Source organism: Perca flavescens, chromosome 24 (genome assembly GCF_004354835.1).
Source record: "Perca flavescens isolate YP-PL-M2 chromosome 24, PFLA_1.0, whole genome shotgun sequence".
Taxonomy (NCBI): Eukaryota; Metazoa; Chordata; class Actinopteri; order Perciformes; family Percidae; genus Perca; species Perca flavescens.
The window spans coordinates 14,833,228-14,851,797 of NC_041354.1; the positions used below are offsets into that span (position 1 = coordinate 14,833,228).

An 18,570-nucleotide genomic window follows, 5' to 3' on the forward strand; every position below is an offset into this window, starting at 1 on the left:
GCGTTAGACCCAGCCTTACGCCGCCTTCCCACTGGCACTTGAAATCAGCTCCAATACAGCTGCAAAATGACCGGAAGTCATTCATTTCCTATGGAGATTCGCAGATCGCATACGAATGGGGTCCAAACGAGTGCGGTGTGAAAAAAATTGTGTCAGTTGGTCATCTGGATGGGTTGAAAAAAAAATGTAATTCTTGCGACAGGCTACGGACGGTTCCTATCTGACAATTCCAGCGGAAATTAGCGTTGCTATGGTACTGATAAACAAACCTGCTAATGCCAATTGGTTAGCTAGACAAACGTTAGTGATTGGTTATGGCAGATCCAGAGTGGCTCTGGGCCGATCAAATAGCTTTAAACTTCAACAGGAGTACCTGCCTTCAAGGAAGTTAACACTTGTCAAATGGAGAGTCTGGTAGGACCAGACCAGGTTCAAACCGGGGTGAACCGGGCGAAAAATCGGCTACAATCTCTCCTGCCCGCCTCAGTGTCCTGGAGGTGTACAGGTCCTGGAGAGGCAGCAGATTACAGCCAATCACTTTCTCAGCAGAGCAGATGATACGCTGCAACCTGCCCTTTTCGTTGGCGGTGGCAGCAGAGTACCAGATGTTGATGGAGCATGTGAGGATGGACTTAATGATGGCGGTATATAAGTGCACCATTATTTTGTTTGGCAGGCGTTATATGTGGAACATGTTGGTTTGTTTTGAGGCAGAATGCAGCATAAATATTTTTCGTTTAAAATAATTCTAAAAATGGTTTGGATAATAAATTCCCAATGTCCTCCTCACCAGCGGTAACTTAAGTTCCGGCTTCCATAATGAACCAACAGGTTAGCTAGCTAGTTTACTGGTACTGCTAGCTCGTGATTTGGGTCCCCCACAGTGGGCGGAACTTAAAGTCAACGATAACAAGGCCCACCCTTATAGAGCAAAGATATGATTGGTCAATTTGAAAAACTGAAAACATGCCTTACGGTCTCAAGACTCCCACATTCACACAAGCAAGAAACATGTTTTCCTACAATGCACAGAGTAATTTAACCCACAGTGCCCTTACTTTAAGAAGTAGTGTCTACCAATTACTTCATTTTCCCACCCTCTCTGCCACTATTTTAAAAAGGTGCAATATGTAATATATTTACTGTATTACATCCAAAAATGACCACAATATGTCATCAGATATTAAAGAAACGTGCTAAGTTGAAATACTATCGATTCTGAAAACAACGCTAAAGCGAGTATTTTCTCCTTTAAAATTTCCGTTCTGTGACGGAATGTCTGTTTGTGTTTTGGCAACCTGGCCGGGTCGGGTAGACGGCAAGTTTGTGGTAATTTTAAGCTGAGAAAGTGTATCTTGTCAGTCGGGTAGAGAGGACTGCGAGGTGTTGGCGTTTTAGCGGTTGTTGCAGTAATTTGAAGCCGGGATAGGGTCACTGTCAAGTCGGGTACAGAGCTCCGCATGAGCTTGGGCTTTTACAACTGTCAACATAGCAAATCAATTTTGATTTTAAAATGTAAGACTTTTAAAGACATCGCAGAAACCCTGGCGCGCGCCATCGTGACATTGAAATGACAGATCTTGCTGGCGCGCCAGGATCTATTTTTTTTTTTTTCAACGGTGCGCGACAAAGCGGAAACAGGAAGCATGAGTGAGCTCTAGAGCAACCGGATGCCAGGACTCTCAGAGTGACTGCAAGTCTCTCTTGTAAACTTACTGGGTTAAGATGAGTTCTTTTATGGTGAATGAAAGGCTTGATCCGATGAAGTAGGTCATCAAATCAAATTGAAGCATTGACTGCGGCTACTGTAAAACGGCCTCTAGTCACCTCTTGTGGGGGCATCCCTTGAAAAGATCAAGACAATTAAATGACTTAAAGCAACACTAATGAACTTTTCCCACTTTGGTCCCCCTACAGGTTGTCTCATTCTCCAATGAGCCAACCTGTAAGGGGGATTGAAGCGACGGGCCGCGCAAGCTGTAGTTCCAATGAGAGTAGGGGGACCGAAGAGGTAAAAGTTACATAGTGTTGCTTTAAGTCTCAAAATATAATAAACTATCAATTTGGAATTAATAATCAAATTAATAACAACCTAAATTAACATACCAATAAGTAGCAAAAGTTCAAGGATTTTAGAGTTCTTATCACAGAAGAGGTAGGCAAAATTCCCATTTGTACAAAGTTACATGGACAGCATTTATTTTCCATAGTATTTATTATCAAAATGAATAAAGCAAAAGCAACCCCCCCACAAAAAAAATCTAATTTAACTGAAAGCTCTAAGCTGTAAGGAGGAAAATGGTGTGTGTGTGTGTGTGTGTGTGTTTTAGTTGTACAGACGAATACAAGATGGCGGATCTGTGACTGCATGGGTGGCTGAGCATGCGATTAAAAGAAGATGGTTGAATTGAAGATGGATGCTTCTTTGTTGAAGCAACATGGGTTGGCACGGACCGAGAACATTTAAAAAGGGAGACTTGAGTGTCCTCATGGCATGTTCTATTCCCGAGCCCAATCAAGGGCCGGAGTAGGGATGGGCATGATTTATCGACGATCGATAAGAATTTCGTCGATGACGTTAATTTGTTATCGATTACACTACTGCTGGTTGCGTTGCGTAGTGCGAGTCTTGAAGCAATTAAATTAATTTCACAGTGTGGCAGCAATTAAACATTGGGGCAATATTTGACTCCATACTCCGTTACCTGGCTGCGAGTTTCCGTTTTGATTTCAAAAGTAATCATGAAGAGGACACGACGAAGTGTGGCGTGGGACCATTCAAATTATTATTTTTTTTAAACGACTTAGTTCACTGCAAACACTGAGATGCCGTGTATAAGTACAATGGCCGCGACTCAAATGATGTAGCCTACCACTAAACAAAGTGTTTCTGAGCCTGTTAATGTCGGGCGTGGCCGCGGTGCACCCTGCTCTCAGTCTCAACCTAGCATAAACTCGGCATTAGCATGGAGGAGCTGCGATGCACAACGAGCAGAGAAAATTACCCAAGGGACCTGCAAGTTCATTGTCATGAATAATGGTACCAGCATATCACATTTCGTCACGATGTACCATCACCAGGCTGGTAGAAACTCACTACGAAGAACGGAATAAGGTTCCCCGGGCTGGCCAAGTTAGCGCGCAGGTACCTGTGCATCCCAGCAACGCGGCTGGACTGACAGTCACCAGGTAGCGGTCGCGTCTCACCCCAGATCATGTCAACATGCTTATCTTTCTCAACACACATCAGTAGACTGGTGCAGAAGTGGAATCTGAGTTAGCCTACTGGTTATTTTTTTTATTAGGCTTTGTCCCGTGCCATGGATAGTTTTGAGTTACATTCTGTTTAAGAACGCCGGCTCGCAGCTACAGGTTCTGCTGCTTCAGAGCGCCACACCAAAGCGCATATATCTATATCTATTACCTCCAGTTTAACTGCCACAAGTTGTTCTTCTTGTAATTAAGATCGGAGGAAAAACACGCTGTATTTTTGTATTTTCAATGCATTTTTAATTTATAAAAGGTTAAATAATGAATTTGAATATAAAAATATTAATGATTAATCGATAGTCGATCGACAAAGAAAATTTAATCGAAGGCCCATCCCTAGAGGGGAGGTTTGCTAACTATTAAAGTGTGTATGCCTGGAAGTTTAAAGTCAATGTGTGTACGTTAAGGTACCAGGTTAGGGCAGAGGATATTACTTACAGGCTGTGTTATCGATGTGAGGTCTAAACTAACATCAACGTAGCAGTGTGGCTATCCAAAAACTTGGCTAAACAAACATTACAACTATATAAACACATTAAATCAAATCAATACATGTACATTAAAATAAGTTACAGTAACAGTTAACAGCTTTGCTTAGCCGCTTAGTTGCTATTGGTAATGCTAGCCCGGTTGGTTACATTACCAAAGCAAGAAATCCTTTATCCTTTGTCGTTGTCAGAAAGCCAGGCTGGGAGAATTGTGGCTCTGAGTTCAAATGATGCAGTCTCTGTTGTACTGTATCCCAAATCCTGCAGGCTGGATGAAGCTGGTGGCTTCAGTCCTTTTCGTTAGCTTGGTGCTAGTTTCTTTTGTTCTTTAGTTGTTTTCAGGTTAGCAGGTAGACTTTGTCTTACAGTATGTGATGTTAACTAACTGGTTTACTCCGAGCAGGCACTCGCACTATCCGCTGATGAAGAGTTGCTGTGTCGGGCTACTTTCGGTAGGCTGATGCCTTAAAAAGGGAACACACCGACTTATTGGGACTTTAGCTTATTCAACGTATCCCCCAGAGTTAGATAAGTCCAAAGGGGTAAGCTTCGCTTCAGAACACGAACCTCCTATGGCGCCATTTTGATGCTACAAAACGATCACCTCCCTTTAGCATTCCATTGACTGCCATTCATTTTGGCGTCACGTTGACAGCGAATAACTTTACATCTGAAGCGTTTAAAGGCTCTATTTGTCCATTGTTTATTTCTAAAGAAACACGACAATGTATAAAAGGCTATCAGACATTTTTTGTAAAAATAGGCTAACGATTGTGTCATAACCAAGCGACTTACGGTTGCATAGTAGAGGAATTACAGCATAGTACAGGAGAAGCTCACAGGCAGTTTCGACTTACATGAGCTGTTTAGGTTTAATTACTAATGTTAACTAGTATTTTAGTTAGCAATAATTAGCCTGTGCGCAGGTTATCTCTTTACATATACCTACGCTCTCCGTCTCTGCAAGATTGGGAATGATGAGATTTCTTTTGGCACAGCTACCAGAAGACTTACAACTTTCAGACACGTTGCTCACGTCACATTTACATCGTCTCTCTCAGTAGGCTGCGCAGTAACAAAACTTAATTTGGCCATCACTCCTTTGTAGGGAATGTTGATATCACAGCACTACACACATAAGGCCGATTCATGGTACGTTAAGTGGCCAACACCGTTGTGAGGATTCATACTTGTTCGCTGGTGTGTCTGTGAAGTGTATATTTTTAAGAAAATAGCAAAGCCAGCATGTGTGAATGCTACGGAGTGTGTGGTAGAGCGCGTGAAAAAGTGACAGGATTAGCCTCGGAGCAAGTACCAACTCTCACGGGCGAAGACTGAGGAACAAAGTGTCTCCCCTGTGCTTACTGACCACAGTCGGAAAGCCGTAACAGGAAAGGTTAACCCTTTCTTCGATTTGACATTGTTAGACCCAGAAATGAGTAGTGGCAGATGCAACGCGTATACCTACACGTGTAGATTCATGGCAGAACCGTTAGGCGTGAAGACTGGAGAGTCTGCTTGGAGACTGAGTTGGGAGGCTGTTCTTTGTTACTACAGTACTGCTGCCATTTTGGAGAGGGCTGGGGTTGCACGGATTGGCGGTTTGCTTCATTTCCTAACAAGTCCAGTTTAAGTTGCATTAATCTTTGAAATTCTATAAACCACAACAGTAACATTAACTTCAAAATCCAATCAATTTTTCAGACCTGTCAAAATCCTATTTAAAGACATATTAAAGCCTAAGATTCTAATTATAGGATTTCATCCATTTTAAAAAGGAACATACAGAGCATTACATCTCATAACTTCTTGAGACTTCATGCATTTTCAGTTTTTCCAAGCATTGCTGTCATCAGTTTCAGGTTCAGAACAGTGTCAAGTCTCGTCATCGGTATCTGGTTGTAAATGTACATCGGGATATGTGTTCCTGGCTGGTTCTGGTCCTCCACAGTCCTCTCCGTCGGCTTCTGTTTCCATGTGACCAACACATTTTAACGTTTTCTGAGCCGACGAGTCCTGTTGAACATTCGGTCACAGATACTGCAGCTGGAAGGGTTATCTCCTATGTGGGTCATCATGTGTTTCTATGGATGTACACTCTCCAATAAAGCTTTCTTTTCTGTGTGGATTCTCATGTGCCTATGTAAGTTTCCATTCACTGTAAAAGCTTTCTTACAGACTGAGCAGCCAAATGGTTTTTCTCCTGTGTGGATTCTCATGTGGTCATGTAAATGTCCCCTCTGTATAAAATCTTTCTCACAGACTGAGCAGCTAAATGGTCTCTTTCCTGTATGAGATCTCACACGTCGCTTCAGAAGTCTACCGGTGCCAGATCTTTTCCCACACCGTTGCTCACCGGTACTACCTCTCAGATCACTGACAAGGACTTCATCGTTATTCAGAGAGTTTAAACCTGACTGAGGTTCTCTGGTCTCATTCCAATCAGCACTGTCATCCGTCTCAGGTTCAGAAGAGTCTCCAGTCTCATCATCAGTATCTGGTTGCGATTGTGAATCTGGATGCGTGTTCCTGGCTGGTTCTGGTCCTTCACAGTCCTCTCCGTCGGCTTCTGCTTCCATCTGACCAACACATTTATGTTTTCTGAGCTGACGAGGCCTGTTGAACATTCTGTCACAAATACTGCAGCTGTAAGGGTTATCTCCTATGTGGGTCATCATGTGTTTCTGTGGTTGTACACTCTCCAATAAAGCTTTCTTTTCTGTGTGGATTCTCATGTGCCTATGTAAATTTCCATTCACTGTAAAAGCTTTGTTACAGACTGAGCAGCCAAATGGTTTTTCTCCTGTGTGGGTTCTCATGTGGTCCTGTAAATGTCCCCTCTGTTTAAAATCTTTCTCACAGACTGAGCAGCTAAATGATCTCTTTCCTGTATGAGATCTCACGCGTCGCTTCAGAAGTCTACTGGTGCCAGATCTTTTCCCACACTGTTGCTCACCAGTACTACCTCTCAGATCACTGACAAGGGCTTCATTGTTATTCAGAGAGTTTAAACCTGACTGAGGTTCTTTGGTCTCGTTCCAATCAGCACTGTCATCCGTCTCAGGTTCAGAAGAGTCTTCAGTCCCGTCATCAGTATCTGGTTGTGATTGTGAATCTGGATCTGAGGTCCTGGCTGGTTCTGGTCCTCCACAGTACTCTCCGTCTGCTTCTGTTTTCATCTGTTCAGTTTGTCTTTGATAAAGCTGTGAGAACTGAGGTTTCTCTTCATCATCTTCATTCCTCACAGGGAAGGGACTGTATGGGAACTCCTCCAGCCCTTGAAACTGCTCTCGCACTAGACTGGTCCAGAGTTCCTCCGGTTCCTCTTTAATGTGTGGGGGATTTGCATCCTCCTGGTCCAGACTGGAGCTCCACTCGTGCTGGTGTTCTTCACCAACAATCACCATCTGGACATCTGAAGGTAAAGCTGAAACACAAACATACCACGTGAATCTCAACACCACTTTGCTAATTGGCTATATTTACTCTGAATGGACGAAGGTTCATAATGACATCATCTGCTTTACCATGGGCCGCCAAAGTCCATGATACAATTCTGAGCACAACATGCCCTGCTGCAAAATTCTTTGTAGAAAGAAGAAAAGGTTAGAAGATGCCTCCAATCTGCTCTCCAATCGGCTGTAAAATGCTGTTCTCGCTGAATTAGAAGACTACCAAACTAATAGGTAGAAGAATTCTGCAGCACCAGTTTAGTGAGGATGATGCCCTGCCCCGTTTCTGAATGTTAGCAACAGCAAATGCCTCAGCTCATGCTTCTGCCTCTGACGCTGCTCCTGGACCGTCCTGCCTTTCACACCATCTAATTTTCATGAAGAATTTTATTTCATCCGGAATTTTCCTTCCTTTTAAGAATGATGGATTTCACCAAAGTACCAGGATATCAAGTTATATTCGGCGGTGAATACTTCCACGCAATGATGATTTTAGAACTATATCAGCCAGGTCACATGTTCATAACAATGTTGAAATATAGCAAGTTTTTTTTTTTTACTTGTTCTTTTTTATATTGTTTTGGCAATAAATATATTGTCATATCAGCCAGCACTACTGGGCGCACGCATCGACAACACAACAACTGACATGGAGTGCTCGGGTATAAAACGTCTGCACAAGGGTCCAACAGCTGCTACACTTTCTTCATGGGTCTTTGGTGTAAACCAGAAAGTGTTCTTCTTCTACCATGACGTAGAGCATCTTGCGGTACAGCATCTAAGCCTGGTTTGGCAACCTCAGTGTACAGCTGAAAGCCCAGATTACATATAATGAAAAACGCACTTTTGCCATGCTTTTGTACATTTGGGTATCTGGCGTGCACACAGTTTTGATGCCTTCCAGTCACACCACAGCACTAAGACAGCTCTTGTTAAAGGTGCAATATGTAATATTGTATTCAATACTGGCAGCTAGCGGTTAAAATACTTACTGCACTACCAATTCAAAATACTGGAGATTCGTTTCCCCCCCCCCTCCTGCCCAGACTCGAAGTTCACGGGGGTTGCCAGGCTGAGACTGCAGCATCCACAACAATGTTGCTAGATGCTTTTCTCACATAGCCAGACATTACTCCACAGCACAGCGGAGTAGCTAACGTTAGATGCTGGCTATATTGACATTTATTGTCATAAAGGCCCATGCTCCCGCGGAGCTCTGTAACCAACTGACAGACACACTTTTCGGCTTAAAATTACAGTATGAACCGCTAAAAACACAACAACCTCACTGTCCTCTCCACACGCCAGTCAGGCACACTTCCTCGGCTTAGAATTGCATTACAAAACGCTAAAAATACCACTACCTTGCCGTCTGAACACACTTCATGGGCTTAGAATTACGGCAACAATCGCTAAACACAACTCTCTTTCCGATTTACAGCCCCCCCTCGTGGTTTAAAATAACTCCCTGTTGTCGGCTCCAGCCGCTGAAGAGGCTACACGCTGTAAACAGCCATGGGCTGCTTGCCTGGTCCTCCCGGTAACGTTAACAGTTAGCAGGGTTAGCATGGCGGCGTTAGCCAGGACCAGTCGGGATCACTTTACTGGCTATGTCTCAATTGTTTTTGCGAGTAACCAACTCGGGTACTCTAGCTATATAATTCAATGTTAGTACACAAATGTTGAAATGACAAAAAATGCCCATCCCTAGTAGCTGTGATAAATTAGCCTGAAGCTAATACTTACCTGTTCAGGAAAAAATAAGCCAACTCTGCGTCCTTTTGGGATCTAAGCTGTCTCCATCTTTCAAATACATCTCCAATATTTACCAGGGGGTTGTTACGTCTCTGGTCACGCAGCTGTTAGAAACATGCTGTTTTCTTTTTTTTAATGTCATGTAGAATCTATCTATGTTGATCCTGTTTGTTTGCTGCTTTCATGGCTGTACTACCGTTACAGCTGTAGCGCGCTGGGTTTACGTTTTTACAGGTATATCTGGCAACCCGGCCTGCCTGTCAAACTAGGCCGTTGATAACAACACATAGACCAAAACATAAACAGAAATTCCATCACGGAACGTAAATCTCAAAAAGAAAAAATAATGACGTTAGCATGGTTGTCAGAAAAGATAGTATTTCAGTTTAACATGTTTCCTTAATATCTGATGAGGCATTGGCATGAGTCATTTTGGGATTTATTACTGTACAAATATTACATATTGGAACTTTAAAAGTCTTGAATGACATCCACTTAAGACAGTGGCAAAATTTCAGTCTTAGTATTATTGCATTATTTGATCTCAGTGCTGCATTAGACACAGTCGATCACAAGATATTGCTAGACCGATTGGAAAACTGGGTTGGACTTTCTGGCACAGTACTAAACTGGTTTGAATCCTACTTAAAGAACAGTATTTTAAACCTGAAGTTAAAAAGCAGTACAAAGGTCTCAAGTGAACCCCAAAAAACGTTAGCTCTTCACAAACAACACGCAGCATCCATAAGAATTAGATTGAGGTGGTGTGCGCTAGAGCTGTCAATCTTCCTTTATAATACCAGTCCCTCCAAAAAAACGTTGAAAAATGTTGCGTTTACTTCACACGAGCAGCCATTTTCCCCTGTTGCCGTGGGAACGTTATGAAGCGACGCAATTACACGACGTGAACATCATCGAAAAGCAGGGTGTTAGGGGAAATCACTTTTTTTTCTCTTTTTCATTAAACTGAAGTTTTTGCAAGTTCCCGCAATTTCATCGCATAAAATTGCTTAAATAACCGGCATATAAAATCGCATTTTTTAAGAAAACGTGCCGCATAATCAAGGATTTTTGCGCGCAACAATCACAAAACAAATTAGCATTTTTATGGAAGGACTGTTATACCATTCAAATTTCATTTGTTATTTCTTTTTATTATTTGAATAATATTCAAACATTTAATGCTCAAATGCAGCCTGTTATTAATATGTACTACACAACTCAGGCTTATGCATTGTCAATGCCACTATAAGCATGTGTTGATGTTACACATTCTGTCCACTAGAGGGACTTCCAACATCAGCCTAGCCTTGAAGGGGACCTTGGGCCGTCTCAATACAGCTATTAGAAGGTAATATATGAAGTCAAAGCTAACTCTGACAGCTGTAGGGCAGCTAACAAACGTTAGCTGTCTCGATGAAGCTCCTAAGCTCCTCTAACTATATTTTCACATTTGTTGAAAAGGAGGAGAGAGCGAGTCTGCCAGAGTTGGCCAATGTGTGTGAGAGGGGGAGGGTCCTTGAGTGATTAGTCAACTGCGTGGGTAACATCCACACTCGTGTGTCTCGCTATTTGCTATCGTAGCGTCACACTCATTGTCTGAATTTGCACAGCGCTGTTGTTACCATGTTTCCGTGAAAATCATGATGTTGCAGTCCATAATACATTTACCAGTGGTGATCCGTGGCTGAAGATCATCCATTTTCTTTGCTAAAGACTGTACATTGGCGAGGAAAATGCTGTGTAGTGTTAGCCGATAAGAATTTAGCCTTAGCCTAACGTTATCTCTCCTCTCTTTGTTTACAATCTTAACCCGGATTTCCTGCACTTCCGGTTGGCGGAGCTGTTTTGATAGACCTCTGCAGAGCTATTTGGTCTCGTCACAAAATTGGCCGCACTTTTACTCAGCATTGTCTCAGTCTCAGACCAAAAGGACGGGATTTAATACCAAAACTGCAGAATATCACTTAAATGCCTGTGCATTCACAGATTTATTGGACTTTTTACATCAACGCTGATGTCAGCTCCGACATTTGCCACCCGCTGCGTTACCGCTCCCTCACTTGGGCGAGAGAGGTAAAATTACAGACTGCGGAGAGAAAAAAAAAACATATAGACTGCTAAATATATAACCATTTACCTCTTAAAATCAATAGTGCTTGTGTATGTGAGCTCATCCGTCTCAGGCTCCCTCACCACTCAATATTTCCCATACTGGATGTTAGACAGTTAGATAATCTACTTTCCATGGAAGTCTAATTAGGGGGAGATAATTCCAGGCAGCTGGGAGATCTCTTCTCAACGGCCACCCAAACCTGTCTCTCACCACTGTTCCATAACAACGAACCCCTTTCGTCCCGGTGTTGAAATCGTCAAAAAGGTGACATTCACGTGTTAAATATATTGTGATATAGTGGTTTTAGCGGCTGGCTAATTGGGGACTGAGTACTGAACACTGTACTTTTTTGGGTACCGACCAAATTACGTCGTTACTATGGAGAATGCGTAGCCGCTGGGTACTTGAGTTGGTCGCGCATGCGGTTTTAGGGTAGTGGCTGCATGTGTCCACCACAACGCATAGTACGTCAACACCGGTACAAGCCTGCAGCTGTCCGCGGAAACGGAAAGCTCGGAGCGTCTTGGACGGCTGAACTGAGACTCGGTTTCCTGCTTATCGGTTAACGGTCAATGATCGGTTAACAATTTGATTTCATTTTGCTTCTTTTGGAAGGCCAAAAATCGACACTTACTAGCTAATTTATTAGCCTGAGGGAACAATGTTTATCAGTACACAGAAGGGACGTGGTGGCTGGCGTCTGGTGCGTACGCCGGTGTTTGTGTGTGTGTGCCGGCCCGCCCCCGCGAAGCTCTGACATGCAGACAGCAGAGGAACATTGGAAAGTAGGCCAGCAGCAGCTTCCCAAAAATAAAGACTGAAAAACAGAACTATTTTGCATAAAATCTTCTAAATTAATAACAAAATGTTGTTTGCAAATAGTATAAATAGGATTTAAATTATTTTAACAATACATTTGTTGTTATTAGAGAGGGTGAGTACCAAAAAATAAAATAAATTTAAAAGAAAAAGTACTAGAACCGAATTCCAGATACCGGTAAAAATGTGTGAATGGTACCCAACCCTACTGGCTTGCTTGCTCACTAACTAACGATGGTATTTAACAAGGAATCTCTCTCTCTCTCTCTCTCTCTCTCTCTCTCTCTCTCTCTCTCTCTCTCTCTCTCTCTCTCTCTCTCTCTCTCTCTCTCTCTCTCTCTCTCTCTCTCTCTCTCTCTCTCGAAAAGAAAGTAGCTGCACCTTCGCCAAAATGAAGACTGAAAAACAGAACTATTTTGGTACAAACATTTACTCGCCATGTGGCAGATAGCCAGACAGATATAATTTATGAATTATATATTATTTAAATTTAATATTTAGTGTTTAGTAAATAATTGTTAAATGTAATAAAGAGTCTGTAGTCTAATCGCACAAACACTCGAGGAATGCTGCAAACATTTGACAACCAGTACAAATTGCCTGGGAGAACATATGTGTCACAAACGGCAATTCCACAAACTGTACAGCAGCATGAAAGACGACATACTAAAAAGGAGATCAAAGACATATTGTGGATATTTAAAATGTCTTCCAGTTCCAGTGTTAAATATTCTTTAGAAATAAAAGTGTATTGATCTTTGAAAAGGTGTACCTGCATTATTATGCCATTATCACATTAGATGAAAATGGTCTCGGAACAACAATATTATCGTTTATCGCAATAATTTGTGGGACAATTTATCTTCCAGCAAAACTTGTTTATCGTGACAGGCCTAAGGATACTTTTAAAAAAAAAAAAAAAAAAAAACATAGGCGGAATCGATCCCTATGAACACAGAGTAGGGTGTAGTATTATTACCAAGCCTCAGTTTCCCTGATATTTTCTCATACCTGGTCTGTGGAGTAAGCGCTTACTTAAAAAATTAAAACGATCAATTAAAAATAATTCATGTCACTGGAGGCTCACCTGCAGAGTCAGAGGGTGTGTCATCGGCCATCGGTGTGTCAACAGGTGTAACACAACAAGAATCATCAGATGTGGCGGCAGAAGGTGTGGCAAAGGGTGACACAACTGCAGCTTGCTGCCGTTGAATCCTCCGCTTATGTCGGTCAGAATTCCCACCGACGCCTGTGGGACCAAGGTGTAGAGACGGCGCCCAGTCAGGGTCGCACTGAAACATTTCATATGCTGGCTTGCCTGAAAACAACAAAAACCGAATTTCTGTTACGTAGCTGGCAGCAATTGTGTGATTTATGGCGTTTTTCCATTACATGGTACCTGCTCGACTCGCCTTTTTTGGTTTTCCATTACGAAAAAAAAGTCCCCTTTTTTTTTTTAGTATCACCCATGTCGAGGTTCCAAGCGAGCTGAGGCGATACCAAAAGGAGACGTGAAAACCTGCAGACTACCGATTGGTCAGAGAGAATCGTCACTAATCACTGCGTCATCACTGCTAGCGACACACGGCGGTGTCACTGCCCGATGTGAGCGGAGCGCAGATTTGAGTCGTGCATGCGTCACTTTGCGACAAGTAGCCTACAAGATGCTAACGCTTTTTGAGCTAACGTTAGCAATTTAGCAATCGTAGCTTGCTAAAACGTTTTTTTAAATGACTGCTAGCTACAAGTTAGCAATCAAACACAACAAGGGCTGTCACTTGAATGGTGTTTTGAGCTAACGTTAGCGATCAAACAATCATAGATAGCTTGAAAAAACGTTTTTGAAATGATTTCCATCTTCTGTTATGTATGTAAATAGAAAAGTTTATAATTTCATGGAAGACACGTTATGCCGTAAACCGTTTAAATCTGAGCATGCGCGACTCACATCTGCGCTCGAAAAACAACACATCATCGATGTTCTGTGTGTGTATTATGACAGTTTCCTGTGGCGTCGCTAGGACAACCAGCCATGCTCACTTAAGGCACGAGCAAGGCCTCTCTTCAGAACTCAAACCTCCTATGGCGCCATTTTGATGCTACCAAACGCTCACCTGTCGTTAGCATCCCATTGACTCACATTCATTTTGACGTCACTTTGACAGTGAATAACTTTACATCTAAAGCGTTTGTCCATTGTTTATTTCTAAAGAAACACGACAATGTATAAAAGGCTCCATTACCTTGTGTCTCAAGTTATGGCTCTGTAGTAGACGTTTTTGTAAAAGTAGGCTAACGATTGTGTCATAACCACACAACTTACTGTTGCATAGTTTCGACTTACATTAGCTGTTTAAGTTTAATTCCTTATGTTAACTAGCATTTTAGTTAGCAATAATTAGCCTGTGCCCATGTTATCTCCTTACATATACCTACGCTCTCCGTCTCTGCAAGATTCAAAATGATTGAGATTTCTCTTGGCACAGCTACCAGAAGACTTACAACTTTCAGATACGTTGCTCATGTCACATCTACGTCGTCTCTCTCAGTTGAGAGGCGGTAGTAAATCTGCAATGGAAAATGGAGGACGCGACACTGCGGCCGAGTCAAGCCGTGTAGATACCATGTAGCCTAATGGAAAAACGCCATAACATTTACATGTATTCATTTGGCAGCGATGTTAAAATCCGAAGCGACTTACAACAGAATAACTTCAAGCTATTAACAATGAAACTACAGAGCTAAAGCAATAGAATAATATGTAAGCTATTAATAATAAAGCATTTCAGCATTTTAACATTTAAGCTACAGCTTCAGCAAAATCTAGATGAATAAACGAGGTGTAGGGAAAGTGGGAGAGAAATTGACTTGCCCCACTGGACAAGTTAAACTCAAACAAAATAAAATGCCATGTTACTTCACGTTATGTGCCACTCATTACGTCTATGTTACAGAATTGAAAAATCTCTGCCTCGTAACGTTACTACTCCGCTGCTCGTTTGTCCGTCAGTTAATGTAAAACCTCAGCTCCGAGAATTGCCGGATTATATATCAGCTAAAAATCAACTGTAAAGTAGTTACACCTTTTGAAGGATCCATTGGTAAATCAGCCTCTGCCGGGTAGAAAGTGAAATTGTATAAAAAAATTAAAAGTTAACACCAACATTTTGTGGCAAAATCCATTGTTATGGCTACTAAATTATTTTAGAAGTTCAAGTCTCCACTACCTCTGATCAATATATTGACTTAGTATCTCAGAATATAAACTAAGAATCTCAAAGTAATGAGAACATTTTAAATATTGACTTAGAATCTCAATATATTGGCTTAGTATCTCAATATATTGACTTAATATCTCAAAATATTGGCTCAGTATCTCATATTGACTTAGTAACTCAGAATATTGACTAAGAATCTCAAAGCAATGAGAACATTTAAAATATTGACTTACAATCTCAATATATTGGCTCAATATCTCAATATAGGCTATTGACTTATTAACTTAGAATTAGGGCTGTCCTCGACTAAAGAAATTCTTAGTCGACTAACAATTATACAATTTTGTCAACTAATCGATTAGTTGATTTAATTGACAGAGCTGTGTGCTTTGAGAGGTGGTTAAGACTAGAAAAGCACAATATAAATGTAGTTAATTAACCACCTGTAAAACTGAGTTTCTCCACAATTAATCTTGCAAAAGCACCACTTTAAATCTTGTGTTTACCATAAATGTGCTCATAAGTTTCTTGGAAATGAGTAATTAAAAATAAAAAATGATTAATCGACTAAAGAAATCTTAGTCGACTAAGACCAGACGACCGATTAGTCGACTAATCGACTAAGAGGTGGCAGCCCTACTTAGAAGATTGACTAGGAATCTGAAAGTAATGAGAAACTTTGAAATATTGACTTAGAATCTCAATATATATACCTTTTTCACGGCAGACAAGTTGACAAGTCATAGTAGGAGAAGCACAGGTGTCTTTAAAAACATTAATGATGGCTGCATTCCACTTAGGAGAGGCCCTGGTATTGTGCATGCTGACTCACTGAAAGAGCTTACTGGGACACTTGATGGAATTGAGCCATCGTTAAGGTTATGAATTTCAGCTGTGCTTTTCCTACTATGACAAGTCAAAATGTCTGCTGTGAAAAAGGTCCATTAACTTCTGCACACCGGCGTGCAAAGTATAACTTTGTATTATGGAGACAAGTGACTTAATTTTGTACATGGACAAGTGAAACGTAAATGTACTTTCCCAAAGGACAAGTGCCTCAAAAAGTTAAAACTATTTTTTATATTTACCATCTTGTTCCCAAAACACAGCAACGTACTTGCTGCTTTAATCTGAAAAGCAGAACTTTAGTTCACTGCTAAACGAATAAATTAAATGTAAATGTAGTTAACTTTGCCAGCTGAAAACCTATTGACCATGTCATGAAACTATCCGAAATTGCTAATCGCGAATAGCCGCGATGCTAACGGAGTGGACTACAGAGCAAAGCAAAAAAGGACCCCCCTCCACCCCCACTACCCACCCCCCAGCTTTGATAATAATACCTTACCTTTGTGAAAGTGCCGTGAGCAAACAAGCATGTCTTTGGAAATGTTGTCGAAGGTGATGGTTTTCCTCCGTGCAGCGGCGACCCAAGCCATGCGACGCCTCTTTGTGATTTCGGACACCAGGTCTCCTTGTGTCTTTTTCCAAGTAGGAAAATGGTGGAAACTAATACCATTTATCAGGCGTTTGCCCTGTCGATCGTGAGACCTATTATAGCAGTTCACAATGCAGCAATACTGACCCATTTTTCCTGAAATAACCTAAATAATTACGTTAATATTATCAAATGAACAACGTTACAAATCATCTACAATACAATATATCTACTTCCGGTCGTCTTCTTCTTCTTGTTGGTGTACTTCTTCGTCTTCTTCTTCTCTGGTATTTTACGGCAGCCGGCATCCAATAAGTTGCATTGCTGCCATCTACGGAACTAGCACCTTAGTGCACTATATCCGGCTATATAGCCCAGTGTCTATTAAAAATGTGAAAAAAAAACAACGTTTCCCCCTACCGCTTGATCCTACTTGTAAAATACTTTTCAGAGACACTTCTTACAAGCCAATTTCTTGCAATTCTCTGAGTAGATCTTTCTTGTTGGTGTAGAATTCCGGCAGGCTTCTTCTTCTTCTTCTTCTTCTTCTTCTTCTTCTTCTGTCAATTTCGGGCAGACTAGGCACTATATATTATATGTGATTATCAGGGAAAATGCAGGAAATAGGTTCATGCAATTGTGAAATGTGTTTTATTCAACTTGAACATACAAAGTTAAACGAGCATAAGAAGATATACATGGACAAAACATGTGGAATACGTTTTTTTCAAAATAACTTAATATTTCACTTACAAAAAACACCTTTTGTTTTACTCAAAACGCACAATTTTGAATTGCATTGTGACTGCGATATGATTGTAGTGTAGTGATGAAGATGTAGTAATTGTACAGCCCTAAAAGAAATATGAAACATTTGTTACAATATATTTGTTTTTCAAATGGAGGAGCTGTACAGTAGTTTGTGCAGGATTGTTGGTCAAGTGAAACATTTAGCCAACATACTATACAGCTATTATTCCTTTTCTCTGAATGCCCCTGAAGATTTCTGTCACCACCATATAACAAGACCAAATATGAAAATATTGTCCAGAGCCAAAAGTCCTTCAGCCTAAAAAAAAAAGCCATGTTGCTTTCAGCTATATTTGTTTCTATTTTGATTATTTTTCTAAATGATTACACCAGGGGCTATACAAATGTAATAGAAAGTTAAAAGATGTAAAAAAATAAATAAAAAAAAAGACCCACCAATGTCTCTTTAAACATCAGGCATATAATCGGTCTCAATTGTTGTTCAGATTTTCACTTCTCCGTCATGTTTGGTAATCAGTGAAGTTCTGCCCACATCTAGTGGCTGAAACAAAGAACAGCACATTTTTCTCTCCCTTTCTCTGCTCTTCACTTGACCGAATCACTTTCAGAGTCAAAGTACACTAATTAAAACCCGGCTATAACAGCTTCTCATTTAAAGATGACAATAAGTAATCTTCTCAATCTTGGGCACACGTGCCCAGTGGACCTTTTTCACAATAGACATCTTGACTTGTCATAGTAGGAAAAACACAGCTGAAATTGATAACCAGTAAGCTATTTCAGTGAGTCAGCATGCACAATACCAGGGCCTCTCCTAAGTGGAATGCAGCCATCATTAATGGTTTTGAATACACCTGTGCTTTTCCTACTATGACATGTCAGGACATCTGCCGTGAAAAAGGTCTGTTACAGATCGGGGCTCATGAAGGCACTATTCTATCTTCCCCCTTAGTGTCAATTCAATTCAATTCAATTTTATTTATAGTATCAAATCATAACAAGAGTTATCTCAAGATACTTTACAGATAGAGTAGGTCTAGACCACATGCTATAATTTAAGTAATAAAGGACCCAATAATTCCAGTAATTCCCCCAAGAGCAAGCATTTAGTGCGACAGTGGCGAGGAAAAACTCTCTTTTAGGGAGAAACCTGGGACAGACCCAGGCTCTTGGTAGGCGGTGTCTGATGGTGGTGGTTGGGGGTATGATGAACAGTGGCGATAATAGTCACAATAAAGATAAT

At 41.1% G+C, this 18,570-nt stretch overlaps 1 protein-coding gene across 1 annotated transcript; it reads right to left on the minus strand.

Moving 5' to 3' along the window:
- Positions 1-4,773: 4,773 nt before the first annotated feature.
- LOC114550705 (zinc finger protein 629) lies at positions 4,774-16,794 on the minus strand. Its single transcript, XM_028571479.1, has 3 exons — positions 16,467-16,794; positions 12,988-13,218; positions 4,774-7,185 (listed from the first exon to the last, which is right to left on the minus strand). The coding sequence occupies exons 1-3, from the start codon at positions 16,705-16,707 to the stop codon at positions 5,843-5,845; spliced, it is 1,815 nt and encodes a 604-aa protein (XP_028427280.1). The 5' UTR covers positions 16,708-16,794; the 3' UTR covers positions 4,774-5,842.
- Between the last annotated feature and the right edge of the window lie 1,776 nt (positions 16,795-18,570).